Raw genomic sequence first — 22,578 nt, forward strand, 5'->3', positions numbered from 1 at the left:
AAGGAAATTGAGAGAAAAAGGGCAGATCAATACCTAAGCAGCAACGAACTTGGTTACAAATTGTTACTTGACGTACCATCAGTACTGTAAACAAAATTACTTTTGACACTAGCAACTGCTACAGTACCTGGGAAATCTAACATTTACTGCGTAGAAAATAGTCTTTACATTATGTAACGTACGAGGATAATAGCGACTTTTTACATAGAGGATATATGAATTAATTAACTTGCCCTTTACTACATACGGATTAAAAAAAAATGTGGATTGTACATTTGTAATTTTTAAAAAATGTCACTGAGGAACAGTTAAAATTTGTTTAGAAATAAATCTGGTTTACATGTTTACGTATTCTATGATACAACGTACATTTAAGTGTCTAAAATATAGTGCAATAATACAGCATGAAGAATACTATACAAACATTAACATCTAATGTGAGATCAAACACTAACATCTAATGTGATATCAAACACTAACATCTAAATTGATATCAAACAACAAGAAAGGCTGATAAACCAAATTTGCAAACATTCTGACTGAGGAGGAACATTTGGACATCAGTTCAAACTCGACAAGTTGACAAATGTTTTGAAGCAGTTTCAACTAACTTAAAACCTGTACAAGTCTTTATAATTCAAAATGAATAAACTGGGCGCCCTTGCAGCGTCGCTTACTTTTATAGCTTTCCTTATTGGTGTGGTTGGACTTATTATACCGTTGTGGTTTACAACAGAGATTTCGGAGGGTACGACAGTGGTGCACGTGAAAAAGAAGATATACACTGGACTTTGGCACACGTGTTCGAAGACAGAGTATTCCGTATCAGATGATTACGAGTGTGACGTCATAATTGACACCAATCTTGGTGAGTGCTATCCACTTTCTAGCAATATATCGCCATATTTTTTTTAAATACGCAACGCGGCTTGATGTTCGCGGACATTGTCTATTTCAAAGAATGAATGGCACATAGGTTAGAAATATATTTTAGCGATATTGTCAAGAATTAGAATCACATATTCCTGCTTTCTCAAAGAGCAGCGTTCGGCGAGTACTACTATTTTGATAATAAAGGAAGATCACGGTATCACTCGTACAGTTTTAGGCAGCTCTGAGGGCGAGCTTCATGCTATCGTTAAACCATTGACCTTCACAACAAGAGAACTGACATCCTCAGCTTAAAAAATAAATCCGACATCTGTACGTGATCGAACTGATGCACGTGTAGGTTTATAATTCGCAAGGGTGTAATGTGTGCCTGTGTAATTGCGATCTTGCCATAGAAGTGAGAACCTAAGGAATGAACTAAAAAAATGAGCAAACGAACAGTTGTCTAGAAAAAAATGCGTGTAATCAATTTTTTTTATATTTCTAGGACAAAAAATAATGCAGGAGTGCATTCTCTCATGTTATACAACGCATCTGATAATTAAACCTGAACGACGTAGGTTATTAATCGGATGTACCTGAAGAGAAGTTGTCATTTATATACCTTGAATAAAGGTTATGCGCAATACCAACTGACAGCACGTAATTAATGAAGTGCTACATAGACAATCACACAGGATGCTTTTTTACTCTTATCATCCCATTATGACTTAAATGTATACTTAGAACATCATCACCACACGCATTTTACTATTTTATCAAATGATGTAATAAACTTGTATCATATGCTTTGCTTTTATCATCACAGCACATCATAAAGCGACTTTAATCATATTTCAACAGAACGCAACTTATATAGTTGAAATACACTTTAGAAAAACGTACACATTTTACTTTTATCATCACATGCGCACACGCACACGCATTTTATTCTTATAATGAAATAACTTAGCTGTATTTTAGAATCTATACATGTTCTACTGTTATCATGATTTCAGAATAAGATTACAGGGTTTCCAAACATGAATTTAATTGCTATGAATTGAAAGTCAAAACTGCCTAATAGTGGTCAAAAGATTAAGGTCACTTGTCCCTCGCTGGGTTCTTCCGAATCAGAAAGCCATCCCGACTGGTTTTCGAAATATCGCAGGTTCTATCAAGGTGTTCACCCATGCCCGAACTAATTTACAGAGGGGTAGCTGGCGTTTTCAACCCTGAAAAGCTGAAAAAAAATCGACATGAAATCAAAAAGCGACATATCTAACTATTTTGTCCTTTCTTAGGGATGTACAATCTGTGACCGAAAAGATCATTTGAGCCGCGCCATGAGAAAACCAACATAGTGCATTTGCGACTAGCATGGATCCAGATCAGCCTGCGCATCCGCGCAGGCTGGGCTGGATCCAAGCTGTTCGCTTTCAAAGCCTATTGCAATTAGAGGAACCGTTTGCTATCAGCATGGATCCTGACCAGACTGCGTCAGACGTCACCAATCTGATTTATTCTTGTCGCACGGAGTCCGTGCGAACACCGTACGAGTACGGTGCGAGCGCCGTACGAACCCACGAGCACCATGGCTCCTTGCGATGTCCGTACGGATATCCTACGATTGCATCTTCTAAAGATCGTACGGGGCCGGTAGGTACCATACTACCGGACGCTACGATTGTACAGAGACCCTAAGGATTCTAAAATTAGTTGACTCTTACGATTTTTTAAAACCGTACGGACACCGTACGGTTTTGTGACCGAGGCATTTTAAGTTACCCCACTATTGTTTACTCGCTCCCTCAACCCTTTGTTTTGCAAATGCTAATGATATTCATGTTCCTATAAAACATACGTACATGTTTCACATTTGATATGGCCACTTGTTTAAATGTATTTCAGATTTAAACACCTGCTAGGCTGTTAACAAAGTTCATGTAAAGTTTTGTAAACTGAAATAAAAAATCATATGAAATACTTACTTAAACAATATATTTCAGATACACATGGTTTGAAAGCCGTTCAAGCTACAACCATTATAGGTTTGGGCGTGCTGTTTATTTTGCTTGTTATATTGGTGGTGGATCTTTTGTGCTTGGATCACAAGAAGTGGTTAGCAAAAGTTGCTGGGGTTATAGCAATTTCTGCAGGTGAGTTGTAGCTTTCGCATTACAATATCTAAAATAGGGTTTATCTTACAATATGCTCTTGGCAAACCAGAAATGGAATCTTTGCTATAGTTGAGGTGGGAGAGTCATTGCGACAATACTGCATTCGAGTAACAAAATGTCTTAGCTTTGACCGAACTTTAAATACGGGTTGTTTCTGGTTTTCATATCATAAATGCAAAGTTATAGATATACAGAATACTAGTATTTAAATTACAGTAAATTTGTTCGTTTTAGAAAAAAAGGGGCACGTTTTGTGTGGTAATTTTTCAAGCGACATTTGTTTGCTTGTTTAGGGTTTCACGTCGTTTTTCAACAGCATTTACGTTATGTAAGGGCGCGTGAGTTACTGGATTTCGAAATAAAACTGTTATTACCTTTTAGATACGCCCTCAGTCGATATCATTTTTTGCCTTTTTGCCAGGTCGTTATATCCATATAGTTAACCGACAAGGCAGTTCTTGCCTATTATACTTACTAACGCAAATGTGTGTATAGGTCTATGCCAAAACCCTCAGACATGTTTTTAAAGGGGCTTAAAGCAATTTCACTTATTCCACTTATGATTTAATAGCAGACAACACATATTGATATAAATAACTGCATTTTAAACGTTTTCAGGTGGTTTACTTCTGATCGGTCCAATTGTATATGCCACAGACGTAAGAAACGATTACAACTTTGACGTTTTGGAGCTCAATGCAGGGTTTGGTCTGACGATTGTCGCCGCAATATTGGCACTAATGTGTGGGATTATAGCATGTTTGATGTAGATATACATTACATATAACTACGAAGCCACAACCATGAAAATGTCACATAATGAAGTGCTAAGTATATGCAATACATTCGCTCAACACTTGCCTTGAATTGATCAAAATTTGATTTTTTATGAATTTGTTCGCACTAGTATCAGCGCAGATATGTGGAATTTTCAAATCTGCTGTCCCTTGCCCCCATAAGACATGAGAAGTAACACAGTGTAGAAATAAGGTCGGTAATTCGGTCGAAAATGTACTTTCGTGGTGTAGTCGAAAGAAGTCCACAAAAAAATAAATGATAATTTTCCCAATTTTCCAATCCAATCTTCAAATGATTAGCCAACAACTCTCCGGCGACTTGATGCTTTGCATCAAAATTTTACTTGTATCACATGATACACTTATCACTTTTTCGTGTGGCATTTGCAGTTGATTTTTAATATAAATTGAATAAAATATCGGTTTCAGGACACTCCCAAATTATCAGAATGTGAAGGACCCGCAATGTATGCATAATTACAAGGCATAAGATTTAGACGTATATAATTGTGTGAAGAAAAGTGTCTTATCACGGGTTACGTGAGCATAATTTAGATGGATGGATGTCCGTTTCCTTTCTGACTGCATTCCGATACCAGAGGAAATATTTTACACCTGAGCACCTTTAAGGAGCCAGGTAAATCGATTCAGGCATTTATTTATGTTACATAGTAATTGCTTATTCGTTCTACAAACATAATAAATAACAAATTGAATGCAATTATATATGAAAACAACAATCTCTTCTATTCAAGAAATGAAACCCGGGCCAAAATTTGCAATATTTAACATGATGTGGCCAACAAATGCTAATGTGCAGTTTAATGTAAAAGGTGTCGTTGGAAAGAGCATAGGACAAGCTGAACAGAGATACGTTTGATTTATCGGTGAGGAAAAAAGCCTTATGGGTATAACACTCTCATAATCGTAGCCGTAAATTGATGATTGTACTCTTGTAAATGATGGAGGAATTTGTCTTTATGCAAAACAAACTCTGGTAAGGCCCAGTTTATAAAGACAGTCCTCAGTCAGTCCGGAACTATTGACAGAACGTTTGGATACACGAGGGACAATGTTACGAAAGTGGAAATCGGAGAAGTAAAGTTTTTGACAAATGATATGCAATAAGTTAATATGGCCATATGTCAAAATCTAAATGGACTATTGTCGTTCCAGTATGTTAGATTAATATAATGTTGCTCACCAGTGCAATCATGCATTTTAACGTTAAAAATGTTACTTAAATGCTGTACAGAGATACCTTTAATTTGGCGCTACGCAAAAGGAAAAGCCCAGGACAACCTCATGAGAAGAAAGCGCATATTTCATCCACGGCCGTAAATTGATGATCGTAGTCTTCATGTAAATAAAGTCATTTGATCTTATGGAATAAAAATTATAATAAGGCCTGTTTCACAGGCATATAACAGAAAGGCCAGAACAGTCAACAGAACGTTAGAATGCAAAGAAGACACTGTTAGCAAGACATACCGCATACAGGTAATTTGAAATTGAAAACATGGGATCAAGGTGTTGTAAATTGGAAACTTACACAATATGCGTTGAAACCATGGTAAAAAAATCCTAAAACAAATCAAAATTAGAAGGATGTCATCTGCTAGGGATGTCACATACACTTAGCACTTTTTTTTTCTTGTGGCATTTTCAATTGATTTTTCAAATGAATCGAGTAAAAGATCGGTTTTAGGACACTAAATTTTGTGGCAAAACTGGCCCATATAGCACTCCCATTGAGACCTTTCCCAGATCATTAGAATGCGACGGACCCGTAATGTATGTATAACTACATAGCATATGATTTGTGTTAAGAAAAGTGTCTCATTACGGGTTACGTGCCCTTAATCCAGATGGATAAATAGCCGTTTCCTTTCTGACTGCATATCGATACTTGTGCAAATATTCTACACCTGTGCACCTTTAAGGAGCTAGGGAGATCGATTCAAGCATTTATTTATGTTACACAGCAAATACTTATTCGTAGAAATTCTTAGTTTTATAAACATGATAAATTACAAATTGAATGCAGATGCATATAAAACACCAGTCCCTTCTATTCAGAAAATATAACTGGGCCAAAACTTGCCATTTTTAACATTTGCCAACAAATGCAGATGTGCATTTTAGTGTTTACAAAGGAGCATAGGACAAACTAAACGGAGATACATTTTGATGAAGGAGCTAGGGAAATTGACTCAAACATTAATTTAAGTAACACAGCAGTTTCTTATTCGTAGAAATCCTTAGTTCTATAAACATAATAAATAACAAATTGAATGCAAATTTATATGAAAACAGCAAAAAGCACCCGGGTCAAAAGTTGCAATATCTAACATGATGTGGCCATCGGATGCAAATGTGCATTTTAATGTAAAAGGTGTCGTTGGAAAGAGCATAGGACACGCTGAACGGAGATACAGTCCTCAATCAGTCCGGAACTTCTGACAGAACGTTTGAATACACGAGGGACACTGTTACGAAAGTGGAAATCGAAGAAGTAAAGTATTTGACAAATGATATACAATAAGTTATGATGGCCAAATGTCAAAATCTAAATGGACCATTGTCGTTCCAGTATGTTAGATTTACATGATGGTGCTCTCCAGTGCAAATATGCATTTTAATGTTAAAAATGTCATTTGAATGAACAAGATATAAGATAGACGGAGATACCATTAATTTGGCGCAATGCAAAAGGAAAAGGCCAGGACAACCTCATTAGAAAACACATATTACAGCCACGGCCGTAAATTGATGATCGTAGGCTTCTTGTAAATAAAGTCATTTGGCCTTATGGAATAAAAATTATAATATGGGCTGTTTTACAGACATGCCACAGAAAGGCCAGAACTATCAACAGAACGTAAGAATGCAACAGGTAAATTAAAATTGAAATTCATGGAGGTCAAAGTATTGTATTGGAAAATTAAACAATATGCGTTGACATTATTGTAAGAAAATCCTAAAACAAATCAATATTAGAGGGATGTCAGCTGCTATAACAAATACACTTATCACCTTTTCGTGTGGAATTTTCAGTTGATTTTTCAAATAAATCGAGTAAAATATTGGTTTCAGAACACTACATTTTGTGGCAAAACTGGCCAACATAGCACTCCCATTGAGACCTTTCCCAAATTACCAGAATGCGACAGACCCATAATGTATGTATAACTACTTAGCATAATATTTAGACATATACAATTGTGTGAAGAAAAGTGTCTCATTATGGGTTACGTGGGCATAATCTAGGTAGATGAATGACTGTTTACTTTTTGAGTGCATTCCGATACTTGGGGAAATAATTTACACTTGTGCACCTTTAAGGAGCTAGGGATATCTATTCAAGCATTTATTTATGTTACATAGCAATTACTTATTCTTAGAACTCCTTAGATCTATAAGGATCTATAAACATAATAAGTAACAAAATGAATGCAAATTTATATGGAAAAAAAAAACAAGAAAAAAAACAAAAACAAAAAACAATCTCGTCCATTCAGAAAATGTACCCGGGCCAAAATATGCAATGTTTAACATGATGTGGCCAACGAATGCAAATGAGCAATTTAATCTAAAAGGTATCGTTGGAAAGAGCATAGGGCACACTGATGCCTTTGATTTGTCGCTAAGCAAAAGAGGAAGGCCAGGATAGCTTTATAAGCTTAAAACATTCATAATCACGGCCGTAAATTGATGATTGTACTCATGTGAATGATGGAGAAATTTTTCTTTATGCAAAACAAACATTAATAAGGCCCAATTTACAGACCTCGGTCAATCCCGAACAATTTACTGAATGTTTGAATACACGAGGGTCACTGTTACGAAAGTGAAAGTAGAAGAAACTAGAACTATCACTAAAGGTGATGAATGTACCCCCCGCATGCACTGACACAGTACATTGCAATTTGACGCACACAAGATTGCATAATTATGTGGACTGTATGTATATAGACTGTATGTATACAGTATAGTAACAAAAAACAAAGTCCCATAACTATGCAGAATATTTATCTAAAAGAATGTAACATGCCCCATGCACAACTAGGGTTGGTACTGATCACTTGTGTGAAGTTTCATTAAATTGTGTGCAAGAGTTTGGTAGATTAGGCACGCACAAGATTGCATATGCAGACTGTATGTACATAGTATGTTAACAAGAAACAAAGTCCCATAACTCTGCAATTTTTGTCGCTGAAAGAACCTAACATGCCCCATGCACAACTACTGTTGTTACTGATCACTTGTGTGAAGTTTCATTAAATTGTTTCAAGGGGATGAGGAGAGATGGTGCGCAAAAGATTGTGTCTATGTATACAGTATAGTAACAAAAAAACAAAGTCCCATAACTCTGCAAATTTTTTTTCTAAAAGAACCTAACATGCCCCATGCACAACTACCGTTGGTACTGATCACTTGTGTGAAGTTTCATTAAATTGTGTCAAGGGGATGAGGAGAGATGGTGCGCACAAGATTGTGTCTATGTATATAGTATAGTAACAAAAAAACAAAGTCCCATAACTCTGCAAATTTTTTTTCTAAAAGAATCTAACATGCCCCATGCACAACTACTGTTGGTACTGATCACTTGTGTGAAGTTTCATCAAATTCTGTCAAGGGGATAAGGAGAGATGGTGCGCACAAGATTGCGTCTACGGACAGACGGACAGACGGACAGACAGACAGACAACCTGAAACCAGTATACCCCCCCCCCCCCTTACAACTTTGTTGTCGGGGGGTACAATAATGTTTTGACAAATGATATACAATAAGTTATCATGGCCATAATTATGTCAAAATCTAAATGAACCATTGTCGTTTCAGTATGCTTGATGAACATGATGTTGCTCATCAGTGCAAAGATGCATTTTAACGTTAAAAATGTCATTTGGATGAACAAAACAGTGTTGTAAATTGGAAAATTAAACAATATGCGTTGACAACATTGTGGGAAAAATCCTAAAACAAATCAAAATTAGAAGGATGTCAGCTACTATATCACACACAGTTATCACTTTTTCTTCTGGCATTTTCAGTTTTTTAAGATATATGGAGTAAATTATCAGTTTATTGACACTAAATTTTGAGGCAAAACTTGCCATTGAGACCTGTTTCGAATAACATGCATGCGACGGACCGTTGACGTATGTATAATTAGATAGCATGAGACTTCAGGTGGTTTACTTCTGATCGGTCCAATTGTATATGCCACAGACGTAAGAAACGATTATAACTTTGACGTTTTGGAGCTCAATGCAGGGTTTGGTCTGACGACTGTCGCCGCAATATTGGCACTAATGTGTGGGATTATAGCATGTTTGATGTAGACGGACATTACATATAACAACAAAGCCACAACCATGAAAAAGCGATGTATCTACAAATTTTTTGAATTATAAAACGGTGTCAATATGTTCTCCAAAATCGAGGAGTTTCTACTTAGCCCTCAAAATACAGGGTTATTATAATAGTAGCTCAATCTGGGCTGCAGTATTGGGCTCGAATAGATTTTGCCAGATCGGATGGATCTCATGAGGCGCAAAAACGCCGAGTGTGATTCGTCTTTGCAAAATCCACGAGAGCCGTGTAATGACCCTGTTGTTTTGTTATCGATCGAAATCTTAAATGTTTTCGATGTTAAAATGGAAAAGAGTGAAGTTTTTTGTGTGCACTATTTATAGTACTGTGTCAAGTCATGCATATTAAATGAAAGTTGTCCGGCAACATACAATACAAAAGGTACAATACGGATTTTTTTCTGTCTTTTCATATTCACATGTAAAATACATGCTGTATTTTTGACAGAATTTATTTAGGTATATGGTCAGAGACCATCAATTCAAAAACGTACAGGGAACTTACTGGGAATGAGGTAAGTGTATACCTGGGAACAAGGTAGCGTCTGTACGTTCTGATTGGTCAGTCATGTAAACAAACCCAAGAAGTGATTATTTTTTTTCAAAGTGAATTTCTTTACTGCATATACAGTATTTCGTTTTACATTTTGACAAAATTTACTACATTTCATATGTATTGAAAAAAAGTTTCATCAAATGAATTTCTCTCACCATGACAACGATGTAAACAGGGGGTCATCTCATTCACTCGAAAATTACTTAAATAAAGTATCACTGTTCATTGGTTTTTCGTTCTATATTTTGGAGGAACTAAGATAGTTCTTTAAAAGAAAATGTAATTGGATATACATGTTTCGATTTATGGAAGGCCGTACACGCCATAATGTTTTAATTGAATCTATGGGAAAACATTTGGTGTTCTCTAACCATAGGATAAACGATTGAATAGTTACAACAGTAATATGAGCCTAAATATGTATAGTGTACGTTTCGGACGATACTGCAAAATCCTGGATTTTCCATTTTAACAGGCAGAAACACTCTGTTGTAGCCTAGTCACCTACAACCATGTATATATTAGATTTAAAAATACTGGAAAGTTTGTACATACTGGTAAACATTGTTATAAATCCTATACGATAACTCAAACAATAACATGTTTCAGTGATAATTATGAGTTTTCTTCATTAAAATGTTTCAATATAGAAACTATTTTGTATAACATTACAGTATGCACTTAACTTCTATCATTGACAACATTTTTGAGTTCAACGATGCATGACGACCATAACAATCAAACAATAATAATATAAACATGCTGTCGTTTAAATTATTGTACGGGAATAATATATTGGCGGATTTCGTTCTGGTGTGTTCTGGTGTAATGCTGCGTTTAAAGCAATAAATGGAGAACGTATACCTTGTTAGGAAAACCGATCTGAATTAACAGTATGCGATGTTATAATGCTAAGAGAGACAAACAGCTGTTCCTAATTCATTACAAGCGAAAAGGTTTTGTTTCTGACTTATGAAGGACTTGAATAGACAAAAATATTGAACAATTAATCAAGACGCGTTATAAGACGTCGCCTGGATCGAACGATGCTCATTTAGAAACAAATATTTTCCTCAGTTTTTGGCGAATTTTTAAGAAATATTCTAATAACCTTTCATTTTCATTTTTCGGCAAATTCACTTTTTATATACTTTGAGGCAATTTTTAAAGAAATTTGCTAAAGGTGCCTTCTCTCTCCATTTCTTTATCATTTACTTACAAATTATTTCAATGTTAATAACACCTCTCCTCTTATTTGTTTTTTTTTCTGTACAGTTGTTAATATACATGTATTATATTATGAATGTAAATTATAAGCAATAAGATATGATTAAACGAATTTGTAACACGCTTCGACCTATAACATATGTGTGTATATCGTTTCCGGATTCTTCACTTCAAAACGGTGTGGCGTATATGTACGTATATTTCATATACATTAGTTGTGTTGGATGATGTACGTGCGTACGTATTAATTCTCCGACCGTCAATATTTGTTATATTGACTTGTCTTGATATTACTTTTTAGTAAGTTGAAACTCCGAGTAAATAACTTACAAAAATGACTTTAAGCTGGCACTTACGCTTATGATAACAATTTTCACAAACTGGAGATCGAGAATATTTTTTTCTCAGCAGTTTGAAATGAAATGATAATTAGTTTTGCTTGTCTTTATAGCGCAAGCAAAACTGATAAGAAGATTCTTTGGAAGCACAGTACCGATCTCTTGCACTTCCGGTGATATTTAAAGTGAGGATCGCGAACGACAACTCTGCTCGGAGATTGGCACAGTACAAAATAAAAGAGACTTAATTTGGGCGAGTCTGTTCATGAAAAGTAATGAAGTCAAGCCCGCTAGCACTGGCTTCGGTGGAGTTCTTAAATTATACAAATACACTGAACTGACTCCATGTTCACAAAAGACACGGAGACTATATACAGCGGCCGCACGGCACTTACAAACTGATGTTCTGGTAGTTGTAAAATCTATGAAGAAATAGTTTCAGGGGCGGACTCAGGATTTTTTTCCAGGGGGTGGCCAAATGGGGGTAGGTGCGGGAGGAGGTATCCCCCTACTGCTGGTGGGGGTACGGGGCCTCCCCTGGAAAATGTTTGTTTCTCCGGGTCAACGTAGAGCGAATTTCGAGCGTTTTAGAGTAAAAAAAACAACACGAATCTGAATCCCATCAAAAATGCAATCTTCACTTCGACAATAAGAAATCTGATATTATTTTACAAATTTTCCCATGATATGAAAACGAGCATAGCGGGGGTACGGATGAACACGGATGAAAAAAATCAGTATTCGACTTGACTAAGTTTAAGCCCCCTGCCAATGACTCGCCGACTTCTAAAGGGTTATTAAAAATATAATATAAATCATGTATTGCCATTATCGATGTGGATGTTTGCCGTTTGATCTCAAATGTTACTAGTTCTAACCACGAGGAGGTCTCCACTTTTAGAAGCTCTTACTTTGAGCTATTTCTTTTTATTTATTATATGTTAGTAATAGGGCTTGGGGTGTACTATTCTAGACGAGTTCATTTATCCTTGAATTGAATTTATGATACACAGCAAGTTATGTTTGGATTCTCGGTGCCGCAGCACGTTATAATATGAGTTTTGTACTGTTTGTTCAACTGTGAGAGTGCAGCGAATTCATTTATTCTTGAATTGATTTTACAATAGTATTATACATTTGGATTCACGGTGTCCGCAGCCGCCTACGCTATAATATGATTTTTGTACTGTTTGTTCAACTGTGAGAGTGCAGCTTTAAAAGTTTTTACTATTAACTTCGAAAATTCTAGGGGAGGGGGTCCTGACCCCACCCCCCTCCCCCCATCCCGCTGGATCCGCCCATGAGTTTGAAAACAGCAGAGTTCGACCTGAAGTCAGAAACTGTGCGAATGTGGATTATTTCATTAGTCTCAGTACTTTCAAGTTGAAATCAGAAAAATAAGTGCCGATTTACAAATATTATTCTTAAAGGTAGTAAGAATAATAAGTAATGCTAAAAAAGTGAAACCAGTAATACATTTAAACATTTTTCAGACACTAAATAGAAAAATGGCGCGAAAAAAAAAGGTAGTCGTATAATGATGGATACAAATAGTCCTAAGTTTTTTGCTCTGTAGAGCTATTTTCCTTATTTTCTTTGCATTTTTTTTTTGCTAAAATCACATGACAGATCTATGCTTGACATGTAGGTAGCATTTTCATAATGAAATAACAACATGACAAAAATTTTCATGGAACTTAGATCATACACCACCAGTATAATTTGGAGTCTCAATTTTTAGCTGATTTTGCAGTTTGTGTGTTTGACTGAAATTATTTTTCTTGCATCATACATGACCCCCACTTTTCTTTTGATTTTTAGTTAGCACTGACAATATTCTTCAAGAAAATGTAAGTTACAGAAATTTAAAATGGGTCCTGATGTGTGCTGCGGTCACTGGAAATAGGTCAATTTTATATAGAATAAAGAACAACAACTATTTAGTATGTTATAACCTAAAAAAAACAGAGGCATAAATAAGATTTTATCTATGTGTCTGATAAAAACGAACATCATTCGCACAATGAAATGTTGTTTATCAAACATATAATCGTCCTCATAATAATGAACGCAACAAAGTACGATTGTTCTCATAATAATTTTAACGTTATAAAACGAAGCCGCGAACCAGTCCTCATTATTACGACAGAGGTCGCCGCTCCCTCTCCGGTGCAACGTCCATTTTCACCTCGTGAAAAACACAGCGACGACGTGTTCAAGCTTGCGAAATATGACAATTTTGACTATGTCTGAAAGGGTTTAGACCCGGCTCGAACCCCTATGACCATGATATATACAGGTATCATACATGGTATTGTAGGCACAGATGCTAGCTAAAGATTAAGACCCTGTGCGGGTACCTAGTATAGCCCAGGGGTCAGGGCAAGTCGTACAAGGTCACAAGGTAGTGTTCGAACTTAGAAAATCTGCCTATTTTGACAACGTCAGAAAAAAAATTAAGAAAGGTTGACCCTATATCACCAAAACATATACCCGTATCATACATTAATGTGTAGTTATGGATCCTGGCTAAGGACTGACACCATGTTTGAGTACATTGGATAGCCCTAGGGGCCGGGGCGGGTCGTATGAGAACACTGTTTGGTCTTCTGACTTCGTATATGACCATGTTTAAAAGGTTATCGACAGGGTTCGATTCCCTATGCCAAAGACATATGCATATATTATACATGGTCATATAGGTACCTGGCTATCGAATGAGACCAAGTCTGAGTATCTGACGTACCCATAAGGGTCAAGGCAGGCCATTTTATGTCACCGGGTAGTGTTCAAATTTAGGAAATATGTCAATTTTGACCATGTCTTAAAGGCTTTAAATCCGAACCCCTATGACCATAATATATACATGTATCATACGTGATCATGTAGGCATGTTGGGTCGAATAAGGACACCGTTTTGTCTTCTAATTTCGTATTTTGACCATGACTAAGAGATTTTCGACCAGATTCGAGCCTTTATGCCAAAGAAATATACATATATCCTACATGGTTGTATAGGTGTAAGTCCTGGCTATTGATTGAGACCACGTTTTAGTACCTAGGATAACCCTAGAGATCAGGGCATGTCATATATGGCTACAAAGTGTGCCTCCAACATAGAAAATACGGCTTTGTACCATGTCTGGAAGGCTTTGGACCCAGTTGAATCCCGTTTGGCCAAAACATGTACCCGTTTTATGCATCGTTGACTAGATATGGGTCCTGGCTACAAAGTAACACGATGTTTGAATGCCTGAGTTGGCTATGGGTGTCAGAGATTATGAAGATATGACTCTTCCGACAAGGTCCATCCTTCAATTTAATATATGAAGTATGCATGTATGCATATTTTCACCAAAAAAAAAAAAAAAAAAGATGTACATTTTGAGACGGTTCCCCGACAAAACCGTCGGTGGTAAATATATACAAATTACATATCTTTCTAGACAATGTTTAGATTTAATTTATAAAAGTTATTTCAATAAAGTATCTTGTGTTTGGAACATTCTACAATAATTTGAATTTAATGAAAAACACGGAATTTTTCCATACGGAAATGTACGGAAATACAGCTTTTATCCTAAATTACGTACAGACAGACAAACATATTTTTTACAACCTTTCAGATATTATATTTTTATAAAAATAAGTGCTAAGTTTTTATTTGCAGTTATTGACGCAAAACAAATAGTTTATATAAGCACGTTTTCCTTATTTTACGGCTAATATTTTACAAGTCAAAAATACCAAAGCTCAGCAAATGTTCCCGACTGCGTGTCCGTCTGGGATAAATGATTTTCATATTCGTTTAAATGATAGTTCCAGCTACTTTTTAAAGGAAATTTCAATTTAATATCTTGTTCCTAACGCTTTTTATAATAAAAGTAAATTGATGAAATTTTCGAAAAAAAATGCGACAAAACTTGATTACCGTTATACGGTCCCTATAGCAAGTCAATAGATCGTACAGACGGACAAAACTTACCTGAAACTATTTATTCCCATAGAAATAATAGATATTTACCAAAAGCGTGTTACTTTTAACGTTGTAAAATAGTTTTTTTTTTAGATAAATAAGGTACATTTACGTGTTTCTTTTTACGTTTCGATCTGGCACCCATGTTCGAGCTCGGTCGACCCTAAGGATCGGGTTTAAACCTTTTGCTATCCCTTTATGAAATAGTTATTGGAAAGTTCTACAAATACATGTAACTTTTATTAAGATATCTGTAGTACTTTTGTCGTAATATTTGATTGAAAATGACCATAAAAATCGATTTCAGGCCCGGAGCCCGAACCCCTCTAGAGACCGGTCTGATTCAACCAGGGGGTTCTGAATGTCTTTTATTGTGTATTATTTAATAATATCTAGCTAAAAATGTCAAACCCTACGAGAAAAATATAGGTTTTGGCACTTAAATTTCGATTTCAAAAATTCGATATCAGGGACATATCCGACACCCGGACCCTAGGGGTGAGAGGAAAAATGTCCGAATCTGACCTCAAGGTTTTGCATATCGACTGCGTAACCCCTGCGGGACTTTGCTTGTATGTGCCTATTTTTAAGCCCTTTAGAAAAAATCCATGAAAAATGAGATGGTGAAAAGTGAAAATCTAAAAAAAAGTGCATTATTCTGGTAACTTGTATTTTCGATTTCCTAACGTTTTGCGGTTGATTTTTTTAAGGTCAAGGGTCAAGGCCAACCGTTTGGTAGATCTACTTGGGGACCAACCAAAGTCCGGCGGAAAATCCCGACCGGGTTCACTTTCTAAGTCGAAAAAAAAAAAGACCTCAACTTTGACCCGTTTGAGCTTTGACTGTTTCTTTGGTCACCACTATGTATTTTGATACCGGGGTCATCATTTAAATGCTCAGACTTATCTAAGCTTTATTTTTTTAATGGAACGGCTGCAGGCGGACTTATTTTCTTAGTATAAAATATTGTCGACACCGGTACGGGGAGCGTTTAGGCTATAGGCATACAGACACTAAATAGAAAAATGGCGCGAAAAAGAAATGGTAGTCGCATAATGGCGGACACAAATAGTCCTCCGTTTTTTTGCTCTGTAGAGCTATTTTCCTTATTTTCTTTGCATTTTTTTTGCTAAAATCACATGACAGATCTATGCTTGACATGTAGGTAGCATTTTCATAATGAAATAACAACATGACAAAATTTTTCATGGAAACTTAGATCATACACCACCAGTATAATTTGGGGTCTCATTTTGACTGAAATTATTTTTCTTGCATCAAACATGACCCCCCATTTTTCTTTTGATTTTTAGTTAGCACTGACAATATTCTTCAAGAAAATGTAAGTTACAGAAATTTAAAATGGGTCCTGATGTATGCTGCGGTCATTGGAAATGGGTCAATTTCATATAACATAAAGAACAACAACTATTTAGTATGTTATAACCTATAAGATTGTCAGAATAATTTGCATATCTAATATATTGATAATGTAACACATAAGCACAGATAGTGCTTGACTCCCTTTTCAGGTTGTCATTGCTATAATCATTGTTGAATTGCTGTTAATAATAGAATTTGGGTCATTTATGGCTGATTTGGGTTCATTATATGGATAGGGGTCCCAGCTTCGCACATTATGTCATATACAAAAGTTAAAGGGAACCAGATATTTGATAGAGCAAGTAATCGTTGTAAAACGTTATGTTTAAATTTGGACCAATCAGAAACAAGTTCTAAAAATAGCACGTTTGCTGGGGTATAAATAGGTAGATGGATGACAGAGAGCTCATTCGGTATCCAGCGGTTGAAGAAGACACATCGAGGATTCAACTAATAATTTATCCCAGTACCTTGAGAAGGAGACTATTGCAGTTACCCTGTCAGGGCGGATAAATTATTAAAAAGAAGACTTTGGAAGTTCTTACACTAAAGAAGAATAGCAGAATTTCTATAAGGTTTCGAGCTATAGGGCCAGCGCATAGGAGTTTTACCTTAAGGGTATTTGAATGCTATATACGATAGCATATATAGGCTGAGCATCGGGAAGCTGAAACAGAGACCCAGAATTTGGTAATCTACTGAGATAGTAAGAGAGTTCCAGCTTATAGACGGTTCAGCATTACTGGCGAAGTACAGCCAAGGCATCGGGGATATACCTATATGATAGTTGAATGCTACATGTGATAGCATATAGGCGCTGAGCATCCAGGAGTCAGGGCATTCATACAGAGCTGAGAGGACAGAGGCCGAGCATCTATGCGATAGGACTCGTATGTTGTTGATTCAAAGACATTGTCTGACGGGAACTTCAACAAAAAGACCAGTCAAGTATAGTCTCCAGCCTATAGGAGTTTGAGCTAATTAAAAATTGTTAGTTTGAAACATTTAGTGATTTGCCTGATACATGAAATTGTCTAGCTCATAATTGAAATCATTTACGAATCATTGGTACACGAATCATTTAGGCAAGGTAGCCAGAGGAAAATTCTATATATGAAATATTTGGTCTCACCAGCTCTACGTTTTAACAAAGGACATTCTACATCGTTTGTCAGCTAGTCTAAGACATAGTCACCTTAGCGATTGGACCCAAACCATTGTTCAAGATACTAAAGGAGTAGGCACTTCCCTGGGTCATATAACCAGTATCCGGACAATTTGAGGGCTCGTCCGGGATCTGTATCCAAGGAGGTACAGAGACTAGTGGTTATAACGTTCTGTTGGTGTATCAAAAGGCACTGTGACTGAAGATAGTCTGAGTCACATATAGTTGAGCTGTAGAGATAGTTCCAACTTAAGGTTTCAAGATGGACTACAATAAATGGGTAGCGATGGGTGAACGAATGGGCTTTTCGGGTACAGAGTTGAGTGATTATGTGGATAGAAAGGAAAAGGAGTACACTGAACGTGAGGAGCGCTTACTGAGACGAGATGAGGAAAGACGGCGTTATGATGATGAACAGCGTAGGTTTGAGGCTCAGGAAGCTGAGAAGAAACGACTTTTTGAGCTTGAACAGGCCGAGAAGTTACGGCATTATGAGGAACAACAGGTAAAAGAGAAAGATTGTTTGAGATTGAACGTTTGAGGGAAGAACGAGCTTTGAAGGAACAGGAGTTGGAGATGCTTAAAATAAAGGCTGATGCCGGAGCTCTGGGAGATGATAAAGGTGGTGAGCACCATAATAGTAAGACACTTCGGCCGAGACTCCCAAAGTTCGAAGAAAGTAAAGATGATATGGATGCATACCTCGAGCGATTTGAACGGTTTGCAAAAAGCCAGGGATGGAAAGAAGAGACATGGGCTGTAAGCCTCAGCTCATTACTCACAGGAAAAGGCCTGGACGTATATACAAGCATGCCTCCAGACCAAGCCAATGACTATCCTGCATTGAAGAAAGCCGTACTGAAGCGTTATCAGTTAACAGAAGAAGGTTTTAGATTGAAGTTTAGGGAATGCAAGCCAGAGCGTGGTGAAACTGTTTTTCAGTTCATGGCAAGGCTGGACAGGTATTTCAGTCGATGGACAGAGATGGCAGAAGTTGATAATACGTTTGAAATGCTGAAAGACCTTATGATCAGAGAACAGTTCATCCAAACTTGTTCCACAGACCTTGCTTTGTTCTTAAAGGAAAGAGTTGCAAAATCGAGAGCTGAGATCACACAGTTGGCAGAACAATACATTGAAGCACATGCTGGTACTATAACCTCAAACAGGGATATGAAAAATAATTCCTCATCCAATAGGCCACCACAACGTCTAAGTATGACACCTTCATCTCAACCCCAACAAAGAGAAAGGCCAGCTTTTAAAAAGCCTGTATGTTTTGTATGCCACAAGGAAGGTCATATAGCTAGAGAATGCAGAGAAAAATAAGCGGTGCTGCTTTAGCTAGTAGGGGATCCTATGAGGAAAGACAGAGAAATAGGCAAAATTCTACACCTAAAGATTGGAGAAAGGAAGGCCAAGCGCAGAAAGACAGATAGTATGAAGACAGAAAAGTTTCAGCTTCATGCATAGCTGTACCATTATATGACAAAAAGGTAAAAGACAACATAGAAGATGGACGACTTATGTTAGGAGATGGACAATCCGTTTCGGTCATAGCAAGCACCTGTACCATCAATTCAACAACATGTGAAAGGAACTTGGTATTGAAGAAAGGATATATAGGTGATAAAGAAGTTCAAGTTTTGTGAGATACAGGGTGTGAACTTGCAGCTGTCAGGAAAGATCACGTATCAGAGAATCAAATGTTGGATAAGACGTATCTTATGGTTGCGATCGATGGACGTTCAAGGACAGTTCCTGCAGCAAAGATACAGGTTGATACACCATATTTTAAAGGTGAAATTGAGGCAATGGTTGTGCCAAACATGATATGCGATTTGATAATCGGAAATATAAACGGAGTTTCAGATAAAGCGGACATAAACTGGAAAATCCGAGATGAAAGATAGTCTTCATCCGGCGAAAATATTGCTGCAACTGCGATGACGGAAACCCAGCATGCAATAAATGTGGATATTGGGGAAACCTCAGAGGTTTGCGAAGTCAAAGAGCAAACGTTTAATATTGAGCAAATGAATAATGCTCAGAAAGATGATGAGACATTAAAGAAACTTTGGACTTACGCTAAAGATAAGGCGAAACTGAAAACAAAAAGAGGTTTCAGGTTTCATTATGAAGTGAGGAAAAACGTTTTATATAGAATCTTCGTGGAGAAAAAGGGAAGAGTTGTTAAACAGATAGTAGTCCCAACCCAGTTCAGGAGAAGTGTTATGACATTAGCTCATAAGTCAATAGCCAGGGGACACTTATCAGCTAAAGGGACACTTGATAAAATACGAAGGAGTTTTCACTGGCCAGGCATCACAAAAGAAGTAACAATGTTTTGCCGGTCATGTGATGTATGCAAGAAAGTAGACTGACCTGTCACCAAAGAGCAGTTACGGTAGACTTGGTTTGCAAGAATACAGGCATCATGATAGAACAGAAAGAAACTGGAGACAATCTGATGACAGACCAGAGTCACACAATTTTGATGATCATGGATTCAACCTGTATCATGAGAGGTCATCTATTAAATACGTGAATAGAGGATCACGTTGGCATAACAGAAAGGGTATATATGACAGAGATATTAACATACGAGATGTTAGGGGTTATAAAGACCATGGCCCAAATGAATCTGACCATAAGAAGTCATGGAGACCAAATGACATGAGAGATGATTTCGGTAAAGGGTTTATACGTAGGTCTGATAGGAGCTTTCATGTATAAGGAGGTTTTCATGATAACAATTATTATGTCAACAGAAATGTTGACAAGTTCTCTTACGATCAGAGAAACAAATGAATACCATTTATGATGACAGTAAAAATAAAAAGGTCAGGAGATGATCGTTGTATGATAATATTCTTGAAATCATATACTTTATGTTGAATCGTTTAGAGATGTTTAATCTTTAATACTAATTTAATAAGTATATTACTGAATGTATGTTAATAATAGCAGTGATACATGATTTGTAAAAATCTAGAAATAGTAAAAAGAAAAGGAGATTTTGTTTTGTACACAAATTATTCCTTAAGTGTTTGAAAAACTGAAAGTATTTTCTTGAGAAGGGGGCTATTGTCAGAATAATTTGTATATCTAATATATTGATAATGTAACACATAAGCACAGATAGTGCTTGACTCCCTTTTCAGGTTGTCATTGCTATAATCATTGTTGAATTGCTGTTAATAATAGAATTTGGGTCATTTATGGCTGATTTGGGTTCATTATATGGATAGGGGTCCCAGCTTTGCACATTATGTCATATACAAAAGTTAAAGGGAACCAGATATTTGATAGAGCAAGTAATCGTTGTAAAACGTTATGTTTAAATTTGGACCAATCAGAAACAAGTTCTACGTTTGCTGGGGTATAAATAGGTAGATGGATGACAGGGAGCTCATTCGGTATCCAGCGGTTGAAGAAGACACATCGAGGATTCAACTAATAATTTATCCCAGTACCTTGAGAAGGAGACTATTGCAGTTACCCTGTCAAGGCGGATAAATTATTAAAAAGAAGACTTTGGAAGTTCTTAGACTAAAGAAGAATAGGAGAATTTCTATAAGGTTTCGAGCTATAGGGCCAGCGCATAGGAGTTTTACCTTAAGGGTAGTTGAATGCTATATACGATAGCATATATAAGCTGAGCATCGGGAAGCTGAGACAGAGACCCAGAGTTTGGTAATCTACTGAAACAGTAAGAGAGTTGCAGCTTATAGACGGTTCAGCATTACTGGCGAAGTACAGCCAAGGCATCGGGGATATACCTATATGGTAGTTGAATGCTACATGTGATAGCATATAGGCGCTGAGCATCCAGGAGTCAGGACATTCATACAGAGCTGAGAGGACAGAGGCCGAGCATCTATGCGATAGGACTCGTATGTTGTTGATTCAAAGACATTGTCTGACGGGAACTTCAACAAAAAGACCAGTCAAGTATAGAGTCTCCAGCCTATAGGAGTTTGAGCTAATTAAAAATTGTTAGTTTGAAACATTTAGTGATTTGCCTGATACATGAAATTGTCTAGCTCATAATTGAAATCATTTACGAATCATTGGTACACGAATCATTTAGGCAAGGTAGCCAGAGGAAAATTCTATATATGAAATATTTGGTCTCACCAGCTCTACGTTTTAACAAAGGACATTCTACATCGTTTGTCAGCTAGTCTAAGACAAGTCACCTTAGCGATTGGACCCAAACCATTGTTCAAGATATTAAAGGCGTAGGCACTTCCCTGGGTCATATAACTAATTTCCTGACAAAGATGACATTGGTAAAAAATGAAATCTGGCCAGATGATGGTGGGAATGGGCTAGTTTGATTAAAATTTGATAGAAAATGACAAATTAATTGCAATTTTGTTGAAAATGAGGATAAAACCCCAAAATATCACATTTTCACTGTTTTGGGTGTATTTTTTTCAAAAACTGCATATTTATAGGCTACTGATTGCTATTTTCTGGCCATCAGAGGTAAAAGTGAACATATATAACAGTTTAAATGTGTAATTTGCATGCAGATCAGAGTAGAAAATGTCAAAACAGGGCAAAACAAGGCTGAGTTTAGGATAACTGCTCCAAAATTATGTCGCGACAGCTATTTTTGACAAAATATGACGCTTTTTCTTATGGTACTTATGCCCCCACTTTTCTTTTGATTTTTAGTTAGCACTGACAATATTCTTC

General features: G+C 36.6%; 1 protein-coding gene across 1 annotated transcript; it reads left to right on the plus strand.

Annotated features, from left to right (window-relative positions):
- The first annotated feature begins 235 nt into the window (after positions 1-235).
- On the plus strand, positions 236-4,280 carry LOC123561539 (uncharacterized). The gene is made up of 3 exons (XM_045353995.2): positions 236-868; positions 2,880-3,029; positions 3,669-4,280. The coding sequence occupies exons 1-3, from the start codon at positions 643-645 to the stop codon at positions 3,818-3,820; spliced, it is 528 nt and encodes a 175-aa protein (XP_045209930.2). The 5' UTR covers positions 236-642; the 3' UTR covers positions 3,821-4,280.
- Positions 4,281-22,578: the final 18,298 nt, after the last annotated feature.

The sequence above is a fragment of the Mercenaria mercenaria genome, chromosome 15 (assembly GCF_021730395.1).
Source record: "Mercenaria mercenaria strain notata chromosome 15, MADL_Memer_1, whole genome shotgun sequence".
NCBI lineage: Eukaryota > Metazoa > Mollusca > Bivalvia > Venerida > Veneridae > Mercenaria > Mercenaria mercenaria.

Bases quoted from the DNA above. Each gene is read 5' to 3' on its own strand.
- LOC123561539 (XM_045353995.2), top strand. From the start codon at position 643: ATGAATAAACTGGGCGCCCTTGCAGCGTCGCTTACTTTTATAGCTTTC. The intron at 869-2,879 runs GTGAGTGCTATC...AATATATTTCAG, and splicing joins CATAATTGACACCAATCTTG to ATACACATGGTTTGAAAGCC. The intron at 3,030-3,668 runs GTGAGTTGTAGC...AAACGTTTTCAG, and splicing joins GGTTATAGCAATTTCTGCAG to GTGGTTTACTTCTGATCGGT.